This window comes from Chiloscyllium plagiosum, chromosome 1 (assembly GCF_004010195.1).
Source record: "Chiloscyllium plagiosum isolate BGI_BamShark_2017 chromosome 1, ASM401019v2, whole genome shotgun sequence".
NCBI classification, from domain to species: Eukaryota; Metazoa; Chordata; class Chondrichthyes; order Orectolobiformes; family Hemiscylliidae; genus Chiloscyllium; species Chiloscyllium plagiosum.
In genome coordinates, this window is record NC_057710.1 from 62,920,665 (window position 1) to 62,940,842 (window position 20,178).

The following is a 20,178-nucleotide window of genomic DNA, read 5'->3' on the forward strand; positions in this document are numbered from 1 at the left end:
AATGCAGAAATACTCACAACTATAGACTATTTATACATTCACCTAGATGCAGAATAGCAAATGGTCTTGACAAGTCCACTCAATATGTTTAAAGGGAGTTTATGCAGAGACAAATCAGGCTGTGCAGGAAGTGAATGTGTGAGGCTGTTCCCACAATGCAACATACCTATTGGCTAGGTCCAGGGATACTTTAATCAGAAGGACCAAAAAGGAAAAGATAATTAAAGGCTGACTGCTACAAATCAGGCTGTGCAGGAAGTGAATGTGTGAGGCTGTTCCCACAATGCAACATACCTATTGGCTAGGTCCAGAAAAGCTGACCCCAGGTTTGTAAGGAGATTAACTACATGCTGGAGCACTAAATAATAGAGGCAGAAGCATCCCAGTTGTGCTTCTGCCTGAGCCATATGCCTGTACAAGGCTCCAAACTGACAACTGAAATAAAGATGTGGCTTCACAATTGCATAACCATTTCAATGAATAACAGAATATATGGCTTGGACTACGGTATTCAGAGTTGAAAATGTGTTGCTGGAAAAGCGCAGCAGGTAAGGCAGCATCCAGGGAAGAGGAGAATCGACGTTTCGGGCATAAGCCCTTCTTCTGCCCGAAACATCGATTCTCCTGTTCCCTGGATGCTGCCTGACCTGCTGCGCTTTTCCAGCAACACATTTTCAGCTCTGATCTCCAGCATCTGCAGACCTCACTTTCTCCTATGGTATTCAGTACAGTAAATAGCTTTAAAGGTAAAAACTTAATGTAAAAATTATTAGAATAGGAAGCATATTATCAGATTAATTCAAGACACTACAACTTAAGCAGCAGACTTATTGGCTGTTAGTATTCATTTATTTAAGACTACTTACAGTGGCCAGAGCCAACCCCTATCTGACACCCAGGCCACCAAGATAGATTCACTCAAGGAATACTCGAAGCTATCCTGCCTGCACATGTGAAGGATTTCTCTGCCTTTGTAATTCCAGGTGGGTGATACCAATGCCAAGTCAAGCAATTTCAACTCCAAAATGCTCCAGTCACCTTTCAAAGGTTGATGACCCAAGTAGTGACGAGTTTATCTCATTACATAGTGTACCTCGATGACCTCCTAGTACACAGCAATACCTGAGAAATACATTTTGAGAAATCAAAAGCCTTCGTTCAGAAAAGAAGTCAGCTGATCTAATGTTCCATTTCTCAAAGAATGAATTCGTTGTAGTCTAAGTGACTCTTCTAAGACTCTTCTAAGTGACTCTGCAAAGCTATAAGCAGAACATGGTACCCCCACCCAAACCCACCGCTTCCACAACAAAACAGGAAATAAAATATGATTGCAAGCAGCCTGCCAGGAACTTAAAGAGACCAGGTTAAAACTGAAAAGATGATATTGATTGAGACCAAGTGAATGATAGCGAGTTTTAAAAAGATTTGTAGCTCAGGTTAAGGTTCTGAACGTAGGTTTGCTCGTTGAGCTGGAAGGTTTGTTTTCAGACGTTCCATCACCATACTAGATAACATCTTCAGATGAAGCATGGTGGTATGGCCCGCTTTCTATTAATGCATTTGGGTTCACAGTCACCAAGATAGAAGAGGATGAAATATTGGTCTCCTTTGATGTAATATCCCTGTTTACTTCAATCAACATTAACCTGGCCAAGGAAACACTGATTACACTATTAGAAGACCCAAAGACACATACACCAAACACCACCAACTTCATCATCAAAGACAACATCGTCAAGCTAGTGGACCTATGCCTTACCACTCACTTTACCTTCAATAACAAAACCAATGGAACACCCATGCGATCTCCGATATCAGGGTTCTTACAGAGGCAATAATGCAGAAACTCGAGCAATCAGCTCTGCCAACCATCCAACCCAAACTTTGGTTCCGCTACATGGATGACACCTTTGTAATCACTAAATGAAACAAATTAAAGGAAACCTTCAAGACCATCAATAATACCCTAACTGGCATAACATTCACTAAAGAGGAGGAAAACAACAACAAATTGCCATTCCTAGATGTCGCAGTAGAGTGAACAGCCAATGGGGATCTTCAAACCAGCGTCTACAGGAAAACAACACATATGGATCATATATCGAATTACAGAAGCAATCATCCCAAAATCCACAAACGAAGCTGCATTAGAACATTATTCCAATGAGCCACCACACACTGCAGCACAAACGAACTGTGAAGAGCAGAGGAAAATCACCGATACAGTGTATTCAAAATGAATGGGTACCCAATGAACACAGTCCGCCGATTTCTCAGCAACAAACCCAAACGAGCAGACAAAACATGTCCAGAAACCGTAGCCACTCTCCCCTACATCAAAGACATCTCGGAAATGACTGCCAGACTACTCAGACTTCTTGGCATCATGGTAGCCCACAAACCCACCAACACACTATAACAGCAGCTAATGAACTTGAAAGACCCTATACAGATAACAAGCAAAACTGATGTCATTTACAAAATACCGTGCAAGAGCTGTAACAAACGCTACATTTGACAAACAGGCAGAAAACTAGCCACCAGGATACATGAACATCAACTAGCCACAAAAAGACATGACCCATTCTCACTAGTATCCTTACACACAGATGAGATAGGACACCACTTCGACTGGGAGAACACATCCATCCTGAGACAAGCCAAACATAGACATACATGAGAATTCCTGGAAGCATGGCATTCCAACCGAACCCTATCAACAAACATATTGACTTGAATCCCATGTAACACTCCCTGAGAAATAGAACAGAAAATAACATCACCAGGAGAAATGACATTACCACAGGAAATTACATCACCAACCCAAGGAAACCCAAACACATAAATAGAAAGCGGGCTATACCACCAGTACTTCATCTGGAGGCTCACTGAAGACATTACCTAGTATGGTGACGACATGTCTGAAAATGAACCTTACAGCTCAGTGAGCAAACCTACATCCAGAGCCAAGTGAATGAATGTGAGCCTGAATACTTGTCTTTTGTCCTGTGGTGAATGTGTCATGACAATAGATCAGAACCCCAAAGTACTTATGAACATGTTGTACTTTTAATTTTAATGTGTTTTCATTTTAAAAGTGAACTACTACAGCCAGGAAATGATAGCAGACCTAAATTCAGTGACAGTGGGATATTACACTTCTAATGAATCAGGGATACTTTAATCAGAAGGACCAAAAAGGAAAAGATAATTAAAGGCTGACTGCTCATCACCCCCTCTTGCCAGGAACCCATCTCCTGAAGATTATTTTAACTCTTCCAGAAATGCACAAGAAACAGGGATAAAAACTAACTCCACCCCCTGGTCATGACATCCTAATGTGAGAAAGCCCTTCCTGATGAAGGGCTTTTGCCTGAAACGTCGATTTTTCTGCTCCTCGGATGCTGCCTGACCTGCTGTGCTTTTCCAGCACCATTCTAATCTTGACTCTTTTTTTTAAACTTGTCTCTCTTTTATTGACTAACTTCTTATTTCTAATCTGAAAGTGTGATGTGTTTTTATTTATTATGTTTAGCAACTAATCATCTCACTCATTTGTTGTCTTAAGAAAGTGGTTGAATTAAAACATAAAATCATTTGGTTTGGGAGAAAGAGATCCTTTTCACAATCCATCTCATTGTGACTAATCCAGGGGCTGGGTGAATAAAGTGGAGCCAGTCAAAACGTCTCTACCTGAGCGCTTAATGATTTGGGAAATCTCATCTGGAAGTGTAACAAACTGGGAAACATCACCTGGGCACTGGTCATCACAAAAGTAAAGTACTTCTTTGTTAAAATCATCCCCTGGGTAAATACTAATTTATTAAAGAATTTAGAGATCATCATTTGAGGCATTTCAGCTGCAACCTGGAAAGGTAAAATGAATAACAACTTGTAGATTTGATAGCTAAAAATGATTACTTTATTCTGTGGATAGCTTTCTGTTATAGAGTCATAGAGATGTACAGCATGGAAACAGACCCTTCGGTCCAACTCGTCCATGCTGACCAGATATCCCAACCCAAACTAGTCCCACCTGCCAGCAGCTGGCCCATATCCCTCCAAACCCTTCCTATTCATATACCCATCCAAATGCCTCTTAAATGTTGCAATTTACCAACCTCCACCACTTCCTCTGGCAACTCATTCCATACATGTACCAACCTCTGTGTGAAAAGGTTGCCTCTTAGGTCTCTTTTATATCTTTCCCCTCTCACCCTAAACCTTTGCCCTCTAGTTCTGGACTCCCCAACCCCATGAAAAAGACTTTGTCTATTTATCCTATCCATGCTCCTCATAATTTTGTAAACATCTATAAGGTCACCCTTCAACCTCCGACACTCCAGGGAAAACAGCCCCAGCCTGTTCAGCCTCTCCCTAGAGTTCAAATCCTCCAACCCTGGCAACATCCTTGTAAATCTTTTCTGAACCCTTTCAAGTTTCACAACATCTTTCCAATAAGAAAGAGACCAGAATTGCACGTAATATTCCAACAGTGGCCTCAGACAAAGTAACAGCTTCAAAATCTTCCCATAGGGCTCCATTAGACATCAGTGTATAAATTAATTGAGGGGAACCCAGGTCTGATTATGGTTGTGTTTGCTGTCACATAAAATGTACATTTTCCTGGTACCACCACAATTATGTTGAACATAAGTTGCATGCCAACAACTTCCTAGTCATGTAATCTGGCAATAGCTGTGAATGCAGCACCAATTGACTAGCCTCTGTTATAAAATCTTCAATAGTACAAATTTCAACAAGGAAACCAGTGACAGGAATGCTCAGCATATAATATTGTCTTTATTTTCATTATTTTATCAAAAAACAAAATAACTCCATGACTATTAAAACTGATTTCAGCCTTTCATCTGACTAAATAATTAAATAAATAAATAATGCTCCACTGTAGCCAATTGTTTATGGTAACCTTCTGCCTACGATTAGCTTAAAGGATTCTACTGCAATAATGAAAAGGCATGATGACAATTAAAGGGGAAGAAAGATAGAAATGAACCTTAAAAGTATATAGTAGAAGTGTTGTGATCTGGTAGTGTGGTGGTTTAGACTCTCCCTCTGTGCTGGAGTGGTTGCTGGCTCAGTTTCCAATTGTGGTTAACACACAAATCTGTGAGCCACATGTATCGCGTGTTTTCAGAATTCTTAGAAAGACCACTAGATACCTTATGCTTACTCACGAGCTGCCTTTCCCCCTTTTCTTTTAAATGCAGTTCTAGAAGACATTCATATCTCAACTGTGTCTTCATTTGCCAAAAAAAGCAGTGTATGCCAGCAAATATTTTACATTTGTCAACTGGAATGCAACATAGTCTGCTTCCTTAACATTATACCATTACATTGCCATCAGAAATGAAAACGTGTCACTCTTTAAATGGTAATAAACACATTAGAAAATGTAAAAACTTAATATCAAAATGTTTGGCTTCTGAACTGAAGTTTGATGTAGTTCATTCATAGTAGCTCTTCCATCTTGGAGGATAATCTTTTTTTTAATGAATGTTATAACTGCACTATTGCGAACATTTAAAGATAGTTATTAAGAAGAAGCTGTTCTATTATTTGTCTTCAACAAAATAAAATCACATAATTCTGAATGTGCTTTTCTCCAAGTAGAGTCCAATAGGTTCTGCTATTGAAAATATGGTCATAAATGTTGAGTGTCAGAACAATCCAGATACAACATATACAAAACCAATCCAGGCTCGCTTAAAGAAAAAACATTATATTAAAAATTGTGGGTGGCATGATGGCACAGTGGTTAGCACTGCTGCCTCACAGCGCCAGAGACCCGGATTCAATTCCCGCCTCAGGCGACTGACTGTGTGAAGTTTGCACATTCTCCCTGCGTCTGCATGGGTTTCCTCTAGGTGTCCTGGTTTCCTCCCACAGTCCAAAAATGTGCAGGTTAGGTGAATTGGTCATGCTAAATTGCCCGTAGTGTTAGATGTACGGGAATGGGTCTGGGTTGGTGGTGGGTCAGTGTGGACTTGTTGGCCAAAGGGCCTGTATCCACACTGTAAAGTAATCTAATCTGAGTATAATGGTTTATTATGGGTTTATCTGGGAACCATTCACTCAATCATCACAAGGAAGCCTGAATTCCCAATTCTTTTGGGTCTATTTTCATTGCAAAAATTCAAAACTATCATTTCCAAAAGCTGTCCACTTTCTAATAACAAAATATAAATGGCTGCTGTATTAATCTGAACAGAAATATCTTCACCTACACAACCAAATTCATTCTGGTGGAGCATTTAGTAAGAAATCACTTACTAGATAGAGAAGACCTTAGATTAGCTTCTTTTTAACAGCTTGTTTAAATATATGGTTACAACCAATAAAAATCACCATGACTCAATAATGGAAAGGCGATTATGTGGTTTTGAAGGGTGCCTTTATTTTCCAGCGGCCTAATACCCTACCAAGGTTTTATTTTGTAATTTTTGTCTGAGATTTTGCAAGGAATTTCCACAATAAGAAGTAAAACAATATTTCTATGTGAAAGATACATTTATCTGATAATGCTTCTGGCAAGGAGGTTTGCCACAGGGACTGTATATTAGGAATTCAACCCACAGTGCCCTGTTTTCCCCTTCTCTGAAATGAATAGGTGGACAATTTGGAGAAATAATTGCCCAAATTCCCAAAATGTGGTTCAAACTAGATGCTGGGCAATCGATGTTGTAAAAATGACATTTGATTTGAGCTAATCCCAAGAATTCTTTCATTTGGCTCCTCCAAAAAGGAATTCCATCGCAACACACAAAATGGGAATGCCAGACGTCAGAGGCATGGTGACACTGTGGTTAGTACTGCTACCTCACAACACTGGGGTCCCGGGTTCAATTCCACCCTCAGGTGACTGTCTGTGTGGAGTTTGTACATTCTCCCTGTGACTGCATAGGCTTTCTCCGGGTGCTCTGATTTTCTCCCACAGTCCAAAGACGTGCAGGTTAGGTGGATTGGCCATGCTAAATTGCCCATAGTGTCCAGGGATATGTCAGATTGGTGGGTTAGGCATGGGAAATGCAGATTTATAGGGTAGGGAGGTGGGTTTGGGTGAAATGCTCTTTGGAGGATCAGTGTGGACTTGATGGACCAAATGGCCTGCTTCTACACTGTAAGGATTCTATGATTATGTTATTCTTAATATTTAATAGGATATTATTGTAAGAAAATTAGTAAAATAAAGGTTGCATGAGAAAGCATTGGTGAGTAACATAAACAAAAACCTAGAATACTTTCTTTGTAAATATACGGAGCAAGAGAATGACTGGGAAAGAACAGGGCCCATCAAAGACCATAGAGGTAACAGAAGATGTGGGCAAGGTCATCAATGAATCCTTTATGTTGGTCTTCACAATGGAAATGGACAACATATATATCGACAAGAGGTTGGAGAAATGTGAAATATCATAAGAAATTAACAAAGAGAGAGAGGGGAGTTACTGGCAGGTGTACAGCAATTTTAAAAGTGGATAAATCTGAGGGCCCAGATGCGATGTATGAGATGTTGATGGAGACAAGGGAGGAGATATAATGTGCCCTGGCAGTAATTTCTAAATCTTCTCTGGCCATAGGTGTGGTGCTAGAGGACTGGAGAACTACTAACATTGCCCCATTATTTAAAAAAAAAGGGAAGTAAGGATAGACAGAAAACTTCAGGCTAGTCAATCCAATTGCAATGGTGGGAAAATGTTTATAAAGAATTCTCGGAGATAAAATAGCTTTGCTATTGGAAAGAAAGAGTTTATTCAGGGATAGTCAGCATGGATTTGTTCAGGGAGGGTTGTGTTTAACAAATTTGCTTGAATGTTTTGAGGAGCTAGCCATGACTGTTGATGAAAGTGATGTATTCGATGTGGTCTCCATGGAATTTGGCAACATTTTAACAAAGTCCCTTCTGGCAGACTGGTCAGGAAACCAAGAGATATGGGATCCAAAGCAGAGTAGAACATTGGATTGGCTAAGAGGCAGGAAGCAGAGGGTGATGGTAGAGAGATGCTTCCTTGACTGGATGCAAGTTTACAGTGGGGTCCTGCAGGGATTGATGTTGGGCCCCTTGATGGTTGCCATGTAAATTAATTATTTGGATATGAATGAATGGTATATAATGAAGAAGCATGCAAATGACCAAAATAATTGTGAGAAGGATAGACATAAATAAACTATAAGAAGTTATCAATGAACTGGCCAGATGGGCAGAGTAGGGACAAATGGAATTCAATCCAGAAATATGTAACATAATGCACTTCAGGAGTGCGAACAAAACAAAGTTTCACTCTGAATGGTGGAATCCTGGATAGTACTGAAGACCAGAGAGATAGTGGGAAGCATATCATAGATCACTGAGGATGGCAGGATAGATAGATAACGTAGTTAAGAAAGCTTCTGGAATACTTGCCCTTATTAGCTAAGGGGAGAATATAAGTACAGTGGAGTTATGTTGGAATGTTATGAGATGGTGGTTCTACCACAACTGGTCTATTGCATTCAGTTCCGATGGTCACATTATGGGAAGGATGTGATTTCACCAGGGAGAGGGCAGAGGAGAATTACCAGAATGCTGCCTGGTCTGGAGGATCTGAGCTATGAGGAAAGGTTGGGTTGTTTCCTTGGAAAAGGAATGATTGAGCAAGCACCACATCATAGAATCCCCTCAATGCAGAAAGAGGCTATTTGGGTCCCTTGGTCCAAGGGTACCCGGAGCTATGTGACAGCACTGCTAATGAGTCACTGTGCTACCTCTAACAGGTGTATGGAATAATGAGGGGCATTGATAGGCTGATTGAAAGGAATGTTTTCTCCATTAGTAGAGGCATGAATATCCAGGAGGCATAGACTTAAGCTAAAAGGTAGAAAACTAAGAGTAGAGTTGAGGGGATTGTTATTATTCAGAGGATGGGGTGTGGCTAGAACTTCCTGCCTGAAAGGGTGGTTGAGTCAAAAACTCTCATTACGTTTGAACAGTATTTAGTATTTGGCAGTATTCATTTGAGTTTCATAGCTCCCAGGATAATGGGCCAAAATCTGGGAAATGCAATTTGTGTAGTCAGACCTTTGTTGACTGGTGCAGACACAATGGGCTGAATGCCCTCCTTTTGTTTATGAGCTCTCCTAAGGACCTAGTCAGCCAGTGCACGAGTGTGATTTGATAGTGAGGCAAGACAAGCGAAGGGGTGTCCATGTTTAACTACCTCATATATCCTGAATTAGGATATCTTAGCTGGAAACAATAAAGGTTATCAAAGTGGCTTGTACATTCCTGGAATGCAGAGGACAAAATTTGATCAGTTTTGTCAATGGCAATCCAGTGATACAATCAGAAAATATGTGAGTGCATTTGTTGGTCAAAAGCAAATCATATTTGGCTGCGACGATTACTGCATATTGAATAACCCAAGAACCAAGGATCCAGACTCAGATATAAACAAGTTACTCAGGGAATGTGTTGAAGCATTGTTAGTTCCTGAAGAATCATATCCTTTGAGTAATCTGCAAGGGAAAGGAGAAAACTAGGAAGAAAATAAAAACAGTTCTTGTTTGGAAGGTGAAAAATTGGGGAACAATTCTGATCAAGTTTTAATTCTTTGAACAGAAATACAAAATCTAGCTAAGATATATTGTCTTATGTTTAAGAGACAATCAACTTTATTAAAGAAACCAGGAAGGTGATCAAATGATTGTTTTCCACTATGCAATATAGAAAACATATTTTGTTGAGCTATTCAAGAAAAAAAACAGATTAACATCTGACACACTGGCTAGAATTGCCTGGGAAGACACAAATTAAATAATCATGGGGCACCAGCAACAAAAGGGTTAAATTCTAGAAAAGATCTACTGTCTGTCAAAAACTCTCCTTTGTACCAAAAATACTATTCCCGAACAACAAAAATAAACAAACCACTTTACAATTATAAAGTATGAAGGGAATGCAGCATCAATATTCATCTTAATAGAAATATCTTTAAAAGTATTTAGAACAAAATACATTTTGATGACTACTTGTACTTTTCTACTCACTCTGCCAAAGAGGCTTAATGCAACTTACATACTGTGTGTTACAATGAAAAAGGGATGTATACTGCTGCTACTTTTCACTTGCTCTACCAAAATGAATCTATTTTTCAGCAAAATGGTTGGGGCCATTTTCAGAAAGTTAAAAGGTTGTGCTGTAATATTATTACTATTTTAATGACAAACATAAGCATTTATTTTTGAGATAATTTTCAATTAAGAATCAATACCAAGCTAACTTTAACAATAATTTACTTTGTGGAGTCTTGCTGGTTCTGTAATATAAGCATGCTTTAAAAATTATATTTAGAATTAATCATTTGAAGAGCAACTAAAGACTCATTTTGTTAGAGCAGCTTTACATTTCGTGCATTTATATATACTTTTCAAGCCTGTCTATTGTTGTGAAGTGTAGTTATAGAAAATACTTGCTTCGTGTCTGACCCAAAGTGCTTCCAGATAAACGTTTGTGTGTTTAACCACTCGTTTGATAATCAGGCTTGAATGAACAAAAGGTCTTTGATATGGGTTAGTACTCCATAAATAACATCTTCTCACAAAGATCATACAACATTGTACAACTGCATTGCCTCTTGTGCTTAAGGATACATCACAAGATATTTTGCCATTGCCCGCTATGTTCTCTCTAATTGCTTCAATCTTTACTGGCACCAGAACTCCTTATGCCAGTAACAATGATTTGATTATCAAAGGTTTGTTCGAAGTTTTACAAGTCGATGTCTGTGAGTTTACTGCATGAGCGCTGATAATGTTCATCATTAAGACTTCCACATTTTAATAGAGTGTTGCCATGCTTGAAATGAAACGCCGTGTTGAATTAATACCAGCACTCATTACTGCGAAAGTGTTGTCTTCGCTGATTCTAGTCTGATATTAGAGAGATATCCTGCCTCACCACTATTGGTAGAAAATGGGCTGAAGGATGTTTCCGTCTTGTTTTGTGCCCTCTCCGTGGAGACCCTTTTCCATTTAAAGCCACAAACATTTGTCGTTCATTGTGCTTCCACTTCATGGAAGCGTAGGTATTGTAACCATTCTCTTCTATTCTTTCTTTAAGTTTGCAGTCATTATTAAAATCTTTCTGCAAAACAAAATTAAAACAATGTTGCAAATATTAAACTTCCAGAGTTTCACATTCATCCTTAATTAGCTGCCAATTGCAATCACCAAAATTTTCAGCTGCTGTGAAAATTAATAAATGTCTTTATTGCGAATTGAATGATTACATGTCAGCACGTTCATGACATTTCTCTGATTAAAAGAACATTAACTACTTATTTGCTCAAGCACAAGCAGTCCTCTACTGCTACTGTGGGTCAGAAATTCATGAGCAATGTTGAAGGTAGGCAATGGGCTATGGACCCAGAGTTTGACAGAATTCTGAAGTTGGTATGAATGTGTGGTCAGTTAGGAGATGTGACATGCGCTGTCTGACCAATTAGGTATCTGTGATGGGCTTTTATGCAGCTCATGCCTCTTTATAATGATGCTTCTGAAGCCAGTGGCTGCCACCCTCAGTATTGGCACTCTACCACTCATGCCTTCAACAATGGTGTATGGTGTAACTAACCCTGCCACTGGCTGCTCACCCTGACCTTCATACTATCCAATCCTTATCTATTTAACTCATTGACTCACCATCTGCTGTGGGATGCTATTGCACCTCTTACTATGAATCCTGCTTTGACAGGCTTCATTACACTCCATTGTCCATGTGTCTAGACTGTGTCAGTATTATACTTGTTGCAGGTTTGTCAGTTCAGTTGTTAATCACTGTGTTTTGTGGAGGTGAGGTATTCTATCGTAGACCAGGGTTGGGGTGAAAACTATTGGAAGCCAGAATGTCTTGTTTGAATTTCTCCTGTTCCCCCTCTGACTATCCATATTCAGGTGGTCTTCTCAAGTTCTTTCAAAATTTGAGTTATGAATGTATTGAAATCAAGATTTAGGGCTCCATATCCTACCCTATCACATGCATACCTGGGATTCCAACTGAATATCTCAGCTCACTCCATTCTTAAAACTTCAGGCTTAATACTAAGTAAGCATTACGAATTTATTTCACTTCACCCTCCCATTCCACAGTCTCCTGTGATGAAATTAAGCCTATTAAGTAAGTGATAAACATTTAGTGATAGACATTGCTGAGTGAATGTCTTTAGATTTTAGATTAGATTACAGCGTGGAAACAGGCCCTTCGGCCCAACAAGTCCACACCAACCCGCCGAAGCGCAACCCACTCATACCCCTACATTTACCCCTTACCTAACACTACAGGCAATTTAGCATGGCCAATTCACCTGACCTGCACATCTTTGGTGCTGTGGGAGGAAACCGGAGCACCCGGAGGAAACCCACGCAGACACGGGGAGAACGTGCAAACTCCACACAGTCAGTCGCCTGAGGCGGGAATTGAACCCGGGTCTCAGGTGCTGTGAGGCAGCAGTGCTAACCACTGTGCCACCGTGCCGCCCACCGCACCATCTTGGTACAATGTAACATTTAAATGGCTCATAAAGCTATTTTTGACCTTAGATTTTCTTGACAATTTTGAGGAGGCTTTTTAAAAAATGTGCATTGAAAGCTTTCATTTATCCTGATTCCCTAAATTTGCTTGCTTAAGACAATAAATTTAATAATTTATTCATAAATTAAGATATATGACTAAATGAAAACAAAGTAAAATAAAATTCAATTTGTGTTAGAGATTGTGCTTCATGTTATTTTTATTCAATTTGGCCCTGTGAATAAATTATTTTCAGATTGCTTATTCATTGCTGAAAGTTATCTTTGTAACTCTGTTCCCCAGAGAGAGTTATTCATGTGCAATAGAGTGCAACTGTTCTCAACATACAGCAATATCATTTTATGAGGACAGGAATCAGAGAAACTGTCATGGGCAGAACATTCCAGCCAACTCACATCAATCATTGAACAACAGGGAGTTCCTGGATGGTGAAAACAAATCTGTTGCATGTTTTACAGATTTGCAAGCAATAATTAGAATACATATACTACTATTTGTTACCATGTCATGACTATCCCATGAACCTGTTGAATTGCACTTTGCTGGAACAGATTTTAATTTTTGCATTAATTGTAGTCTGATCTTATTTAAAAATACCTGCATATTCATCATATATTTAAATAATTTATTATGACAAACATTACCCATGGATTTTATGGAAGGATTTTGCATTTTGGGTATTGGATCCAGAGTTTGGCAGCAAGTCCTTTTGCTTGGATCTCCATCCCATCTATCCCATCAAGCTCATTGCCTCAGAACTGATTACACAGACTCTGATTTCACACTCCCCCTTTGAAATATTTTCAGGTTCAATTCCATTTCCTCCTGCAGTCTACCCGAGAATCATCTGCACCCATACATCCTTACCAGCTTTCTTCACTCCTGTAGTGATGATTGCTGATTTCATGACTCCTCTTCTCCACTATTTAAGACTTTCATTTCAATTTCTAGGCTTTGTTACACACGAAGTCACATTTCTGAGGACCAAAGTCATGTGATTCAAAGACTGAATTATATCCAATCACAATTTGGGTAGAACCACTATCCAGATGTGCCTGGCAGCATCTTATAACAGGCATTAGATCCCTAATGTCCATCACCCAGGGGTCTAACATCCTTGCATGCTCTGCTCACATAAACAGGTGATGATGATGAATTGGTCAGGCCTGCCCTGCTCAGGTTTCTTCATTTTCTGCCAACTGAAGGCAAACTTTAAGAGAATAATCTAATCAGAAAACTCTCATGGAGCCAAAAGGTGACTGGAAGGCTCCTTTGACTCGATTGTCGTTGTGATGATCTTCCCCCATTTTGTTACCTGTTCTAACTTCTCTTCTAAATAAAATGGAAGCTGACAGTGAAGGCAAAAAGTCTTGATGCCTCTCACAGAAAATGATAACGAGTCCAATTTTGGGTGTACCTGAGCTTCTTGGTTGGTTTTCAAGCTGTTTATACACTCCCAATATTTCAGTTTGTATGTGTTTCCAAAACCATTCCTTAGATTTCTCCAAATTTCTACCTTTATTGTTTTTAATCAGTTCCTTGCCTTCAAAAATATTCCAAGAAGTTCCTTTACATCAGTAACTTTAAGTAAATTCTAAAGTAAAAAGCAGAAAATGCTGCAAACACTCAGCATGAGGCGGCATCTTTGGAAACAGAAGCAGCTTAAGTGTTTCCGTTCGATGATCTTCATTGATGTAAAAGGACATCGCTGTTTTCACAGCTGCTGTCAGAGTTACCGAACATTTCCAATATTTATTGATTTTACTCCAGATTTTCAGCATTCTCAACATTTTCCCTTTAGTTTGTGTGCACTTGTGAATTTAATTGAAGTTTCTTTTGAGCAAACAGTGCAAACAGAGCAAAAGATATTTTGAATATACCTACCACACGCAATAGTTTAAGGCCAACTTTGGGTAGTAGCATATCTGTGATCCTTGTTTTAATTATTTTTAACCAACTTGTTCAGACATCTCTGGAGCACATTGAACTTGAACCTGGAACTTCTGGCTGAGAGGCAGGGATGCTTCCTCTGTGCCACAAAAGACCCCTATGATCCTTGTTCTATACTGAATTAGCTGCATGGCATTTCAAGTGCCATAATTAGCCTTAGTCCCTTTAGATGAGATGGAAGGGTGAATCAGCTGGGGTTTGTGTACTTCATTGTGGAATTGAATGAAAGCATATGAACTTTAGGTCAGCATGGTGGCTCAGGGATTAGCACTGCTATCTCACAGCGCTAGGGACCCGGGTTTGAGTCCCGCCTTGGGTGACTGTCTATGTGGAGTTTGCATGTTCTCCCCGTGGGTTTCCTCTGGGTGTTCTGGGTTCCTCCCACAATCCAAAGATGTGCAGCTTAGGTGAATTGGCCATGCTAAATGGCCCATAATGTTAGCTGCGTTAGTCAGGGGTAAATATAGGGTAGAGGAGTGGGTCTGGGTGAGTTACTCTTCGGAGGGTTGGTGTGGACTTGTTGGGCTGAAAGGGCTTGTTTCCACACTGTAGCAAATGGAATCTAAAAAAAATGAACACTGTCTCTGTTGAAAAGCCTTATGGGAAAAATGTGTCTGGAGACGAGTATGATTTACCAGGTGGGGCCAAACAGTATTTGTGGATTTGTACCCTGATGTAAGATGGTATCTTAAGAATAGCTGAGGAGATGAATTGAACGAGAAGAAAAGTACCACAGAATTCGTAAGAGGAATAAAGTTAATGCAGTAATTCCTGAATAATTAGTTCAGTTAAATCTAATCTAATCAACTCAAGCAACACAGCAGTAATCTGACAGTTGATATGTTCTGTGACTTAAGCTTTGGCCTATTAGTAACTAATTCAATTGCTGACCACATTATAATCTGCAGATAATTAAGCCATAAATCATTATAATCTCTTTTTAACGACACTATAATTGAAATGCTTTTAAAGAGTACTTACTGAGCCATAGATCTTTCCTCTCTTGTTCATGGCCAAATAATAATTGCTGTTAATTGCTTTAATAGCCACAACGCCAACTTCCACAGACGTAATTTTCAGTATACCTGGAACAAAACAAAATAATATTATTACTTTCAAGACCACAGCAAGAGTATTTCAGAGAATATAGATTAATTGACACCAATTGCAAATAGAAAATTATTTAAATAGATGCTGAAAAAAATGTCATTTCTGAAACTGCACATGCATTATTGAGGAAAGAATAGTAATTCAGAGTGCTATGGAAATGAAGTTTGGGTAACATTACTGTTCCACAGTAAACTCAATTTCTTACAGTTACACTTAAGTTCCTCACAATATATTATGAACATCTCTGTCTCACTGTCAGAGTATAGTAAAAGGGAATGGTGTAGAAGAGGGTGTCACAATCGCAGTGATTGGCCTGCAACAATGAATCAACAATGAACAAATGTTTTGTTACATTTGATTTGAGTTGTGTTTTAACAGATATTAAAGCCCCATCATTGAGTATGAAGGGAGGAAAAAGACTGAGGGATCTATACACATAGAAAATGGAGCAGAAGTAGACCACCCACCCCCTCAAGATTGCTTCACTATTCAATAAGATCATGGTCAATCCTTTTGAATGTTACACTCTCACCCACATCTGATAACTTTTGATTCACTTGGAAACAAGAATCTATTTACCTCTGTCTTAAAAATGTGACTGCTTTGAGATATTTTGCTGTCAACCTACTACCCAGTTTTTCTTCAGAATCAGAATGATGTTGGGATTAAAGTTGCAATGAGAAACCAATGAGATCTCACTGAATGATGAAGCAGACGGGATGGGCTGAATGGCCTACTTCAGATCCTAGGTTGCATGGTCTTCTAGTCAACAATTTGCCTCTTAACAGATGAAGCAGGGCTTCTGCTGGAAATATGTGGATTAAAAAGTTAAAGAGATCACCATTGGAAATTCAGAAAAGCTAGAAATTCAGGTTTGGAGAGGCTGGGTGAGAATGACACCTCTTACTGTGACTCCATTGAAGACATCCAGACTAATGCTTAACTTTCTACTGTACCCTATCCTCATCATTCCTGCCTCATCCCGTCAAAGACACTCTGCCACTTGGAAACCATGGTGAAGTAGTTGAATTTCCGATGGTCATGTCCCCTTCCCACTGCCAATCTGTGCATTGCCGACATGTTATGTTACGATCTTATACTCCACAACCACCTGATGAAGGAGCGGCGCTCCAAAAGCTACAGCTTCCAAATAAACCTGTTGCACTATAACTCGGTGTTGTGTGATTTTTAACTTTGTACGCCCCAGTCCAACACCAGCACCTCCAAATCTTGCCGACATGAGCAGCCTGTCAGTTCTATGCAAATGAGACTCATCTGTACAAATGTTTGGTGACATCAGCAGTAGCCAATCCATAATGAGAGTCATCATCAAAAGTCAAGCAACTGTTATGCAAAGTAGTTCATAAATGGAAAATCATGAATAATCATTTTAACTGATCACGTTTTTAAAAAATCTAATGGGGAACTGAAGTGAAACTGTTCAAATAGTGACACAGATATGGAGTGACTTCATGAATATGTGAACCAAGAGATAGCTGAAGCAAGCAAAAGACACAATGGTATGTGTTTGTACAGAATTATGAGACCATCTTGACCATTGAACTCCTGTGAACAAACTGTATTTAGCATTTACAAACAAATGTCTGTGGTTCCATTATGTCTGGATTGATATCCATACGTCTTGGAGAGTCTAATCTCAAAATGGCTTCAGAGGATAAAACCCATTCATCAATCATGTTATGCTTATAAACCCAAAATATTTTCTTTTGAGACATCTTTATGTATTAATGTTCTATCCATGAACCCAAGATGTGATATTGACTGAAAGTTTAAGATTGGTGGCCAATTATTTCCACGGCTATAATGTTTACACTGTAAGAGGAAATATTTGGGGACAGATTAAGATTTGCTAGGTTAAGGCAGGGATGATCTTCATAGGTGAGAACATACTTCCATGGTAATTGTTTGGTGAGGGTTGTTCAACTGTTGTTGAGAATAAAAAGGAACAAAATTTATTAATGTTGATTGAAATTGAAGTTATCAGTGGTATAATAGTCAAGTAAAATGTACTGAGTAATGATCTTTGATCAACTTACCCCAGCAGGAAGGATCCAGGCCAGACTCTGGAATTACAGTATTAGAAGAGAGATGCGGTTTTTACTTCCCGAGGAAAGTGCTCCAATCCCATAAACCACTGACAATATCAGCTGAATATAAAAGAACCCCCACCATTTCTTCAGTCCAACATTGATTCCCTGTGCATCAGGACAATGTCACTCTAGCATCTTACACTTTAACGAGAATTCCCATCCACCTTAGTAGAATTAATGCAATTGCAGTAACTGAGACTGCCCAATCAAGTAGAACTCAACGTTAAAATTTGATGTTCTAATGTCAGAGCTGTGTAGCAAAACAAAGATCATGCAGCATATGGATGTATGAAAATATGATGTATTCTTTAAGTTTGTATTGATTATTACTGTCACGAACATCAACACTGATAGGCATAATTTATCAATACCCTTCGTAAGGTTTCACTTTTTAATAAATTTCATAACTGTTCAGCAAAGTTTCACATCAAATTGAATGATATAATAGCAATGTTTAAGAAGCATTTACACAGACATCTGAACAAGCAGAGAATAGCGGGATATGGACCATGTGCAAACAGATGGGGTTAGGATAGAATGGTCAGCACAGACATAGGTCCTTCAGCCCACGCTGTTGTGCCCAGCATTTATCTTAATCTAAGATCAGCCTAACCTACACACCCCTCAATTTACTGCCATCTATGTGCTTGTCCAGCAGTCACTTAAATATCCCTAATGTCTCTGACTCTACCATTGACTTTACACAGAGGGTGGTAGGTGCATGGAACACGTTGCCAGCAAAGGTAGTAGAGGCAGGCATGGTAGATTCATTTAAGATGCGTCTGGACAGATGCATGAGTAAGTGGAGAGCAGAGGGATACAGATGCTTTGGAACTGGGCGAAAGGTTTAGACAGTAGATTTGGATTGGCTCAAAGGGCCTGTTCCTGGGCTGTAAATTTTCTTTGTTCTTTGTTCTTTCTTCTGCTCTGACATCTCCCCGATACCTTTCTCCAATCACCATAAAATTATGACCCCTCGTGACAGTCATTTCTGCCTGGGGAAATGTCTCTATGTACTCTATCCATGCCTCTCATTACCTCGCACACCATAATCAAGCCCCTCTCTTCCATCTTCTCTCCTGTGTGAAAAACCCTAGCTCACTCAACCTCTCTTTATAAGACATGCCCTCCAATCCAGGCAGCATCCTGGTAAATCCACTTTGCACCCTCTCTAAAGCACCTACATCTTTCCAATAATGTGGTGATCAGAACTGGATACAATATTCCAAGTGTGGTTTAACCAGGGTTTTATAGAGCTGCAACCTCAGGGCTCTTCAACTCAGTCCCCCTGTTAACAAAAGCCAAAACACCATACACCTTCTTAACAATCCTATCAACTTGGGGAGCAACTTTGAGGGATCTATTTTCATGGACCTGCTGTTCCTTCACACTGCCAAGAATCCTGTCTTTAACCCTGCATTGAATGCATTCATATCCAAATTCAAATTCGACCTTCCACAATGAAACACTTTGCATTTATCCAGGTTGAACTCTAATTGCCACTTCTCAGCCCAGCTCTGCATCCTTGTCTTGTTGTAGCTTGCAGCACCCCTCAACACTATCTACAACACCTCTGACCTTGGTGTCATCAGCAAATTTACTAATCCACCCTTCCACTTCTTCATCCAAGTCATTTATAAAATCTACAAAGTGCAAAGACCAAGAATAGATCCCTGTGGGACACCAATGGTCACTGACCTCCAGAAAGAATACTTTCCATCACTACTCGCTGCCTTCTTTCAGTCAGCCAATTCTATATCCAGCCAGCCAAATTTCTCTGTATCCCATACCTCCTAACTTTCTGAATGAGCCTACAGTGGGGAACCTTATCGAATGCCTTCCTGATATCCGTATACACCACATCCACTGCTCGACCTTCGTCAACTTGTCTCAAGTTGATATTTACAAATCCTATCTCTCAGAATCCTTTCCAGTACCTTGCTTACCACAGATGTAACACTGACCGGTCTGTTATTCCCAGAGATTTCCCTATTCCCTTCTTGAACAGAGGAACAACATTCGCCTCCTTCCAATCAGCTGGTACTACTCCCGTGGAAAGTGAGAATGCAAAGATCATCTCCAGAGGCTCAGCAATCTCATTCCTCGCTTCCCAGAGTAACCTTGGATATATCTGGTCTGGCGCTGGGGATTTATCTATCTTGATGTTTCCCAGAATTTCCAGCACATCTACCTTCTTAATATCAATCTGTTCAAGCCTATTAACCTGGTCCATCGTGTTCTCACTATCAATAAGGTCCCTTTCTCTAGTGAACGCTGAAGCAAAAAACAACTTTAGGGCCTCCCCTATCTCTTCAGTCTCCAGACACAAGTTCCCTCCACTATCTCAGATCAGCCCTACCCTCTGTCTGATCATTCTCTTATTCCTTATGGAAGTGTAAAAAGCATTTGGGCTTTCCC

The 20,178-nt window shown here is 39.6% G+C and overlaps 1 protein-coding gene across 1 annotated transcript in view; it reads right to left on the reverse strand.

Moving 5' to 3' along the window:
- Positions 1-9,611: 9,611 nt before the first annotated feature.
- Positions 9,612-20,178, reverse strand: part of fgf10a (fibroblast growth factor 10a) — a 121,010-nt gene continuing 110,443 nt past the window's right edge. The window contains exons 2-3 of the mRNA XM_043701493.1: positions 15,521-15,624; positions 9,612-11,143 (exon numbers count right to left, since the gene is read on the reverse strand). Of these exons, the coding sequence (XP_043557428.1) occupies positions 10,925-11,143; positions 15,521-15,624 (323 nt within the window). The 3' untranslated portion in view covers positions 9,612-10,924. The remainder of the gene's footprint in view (positions 11,144-15,520; positions 15,625-20,178) is intronic.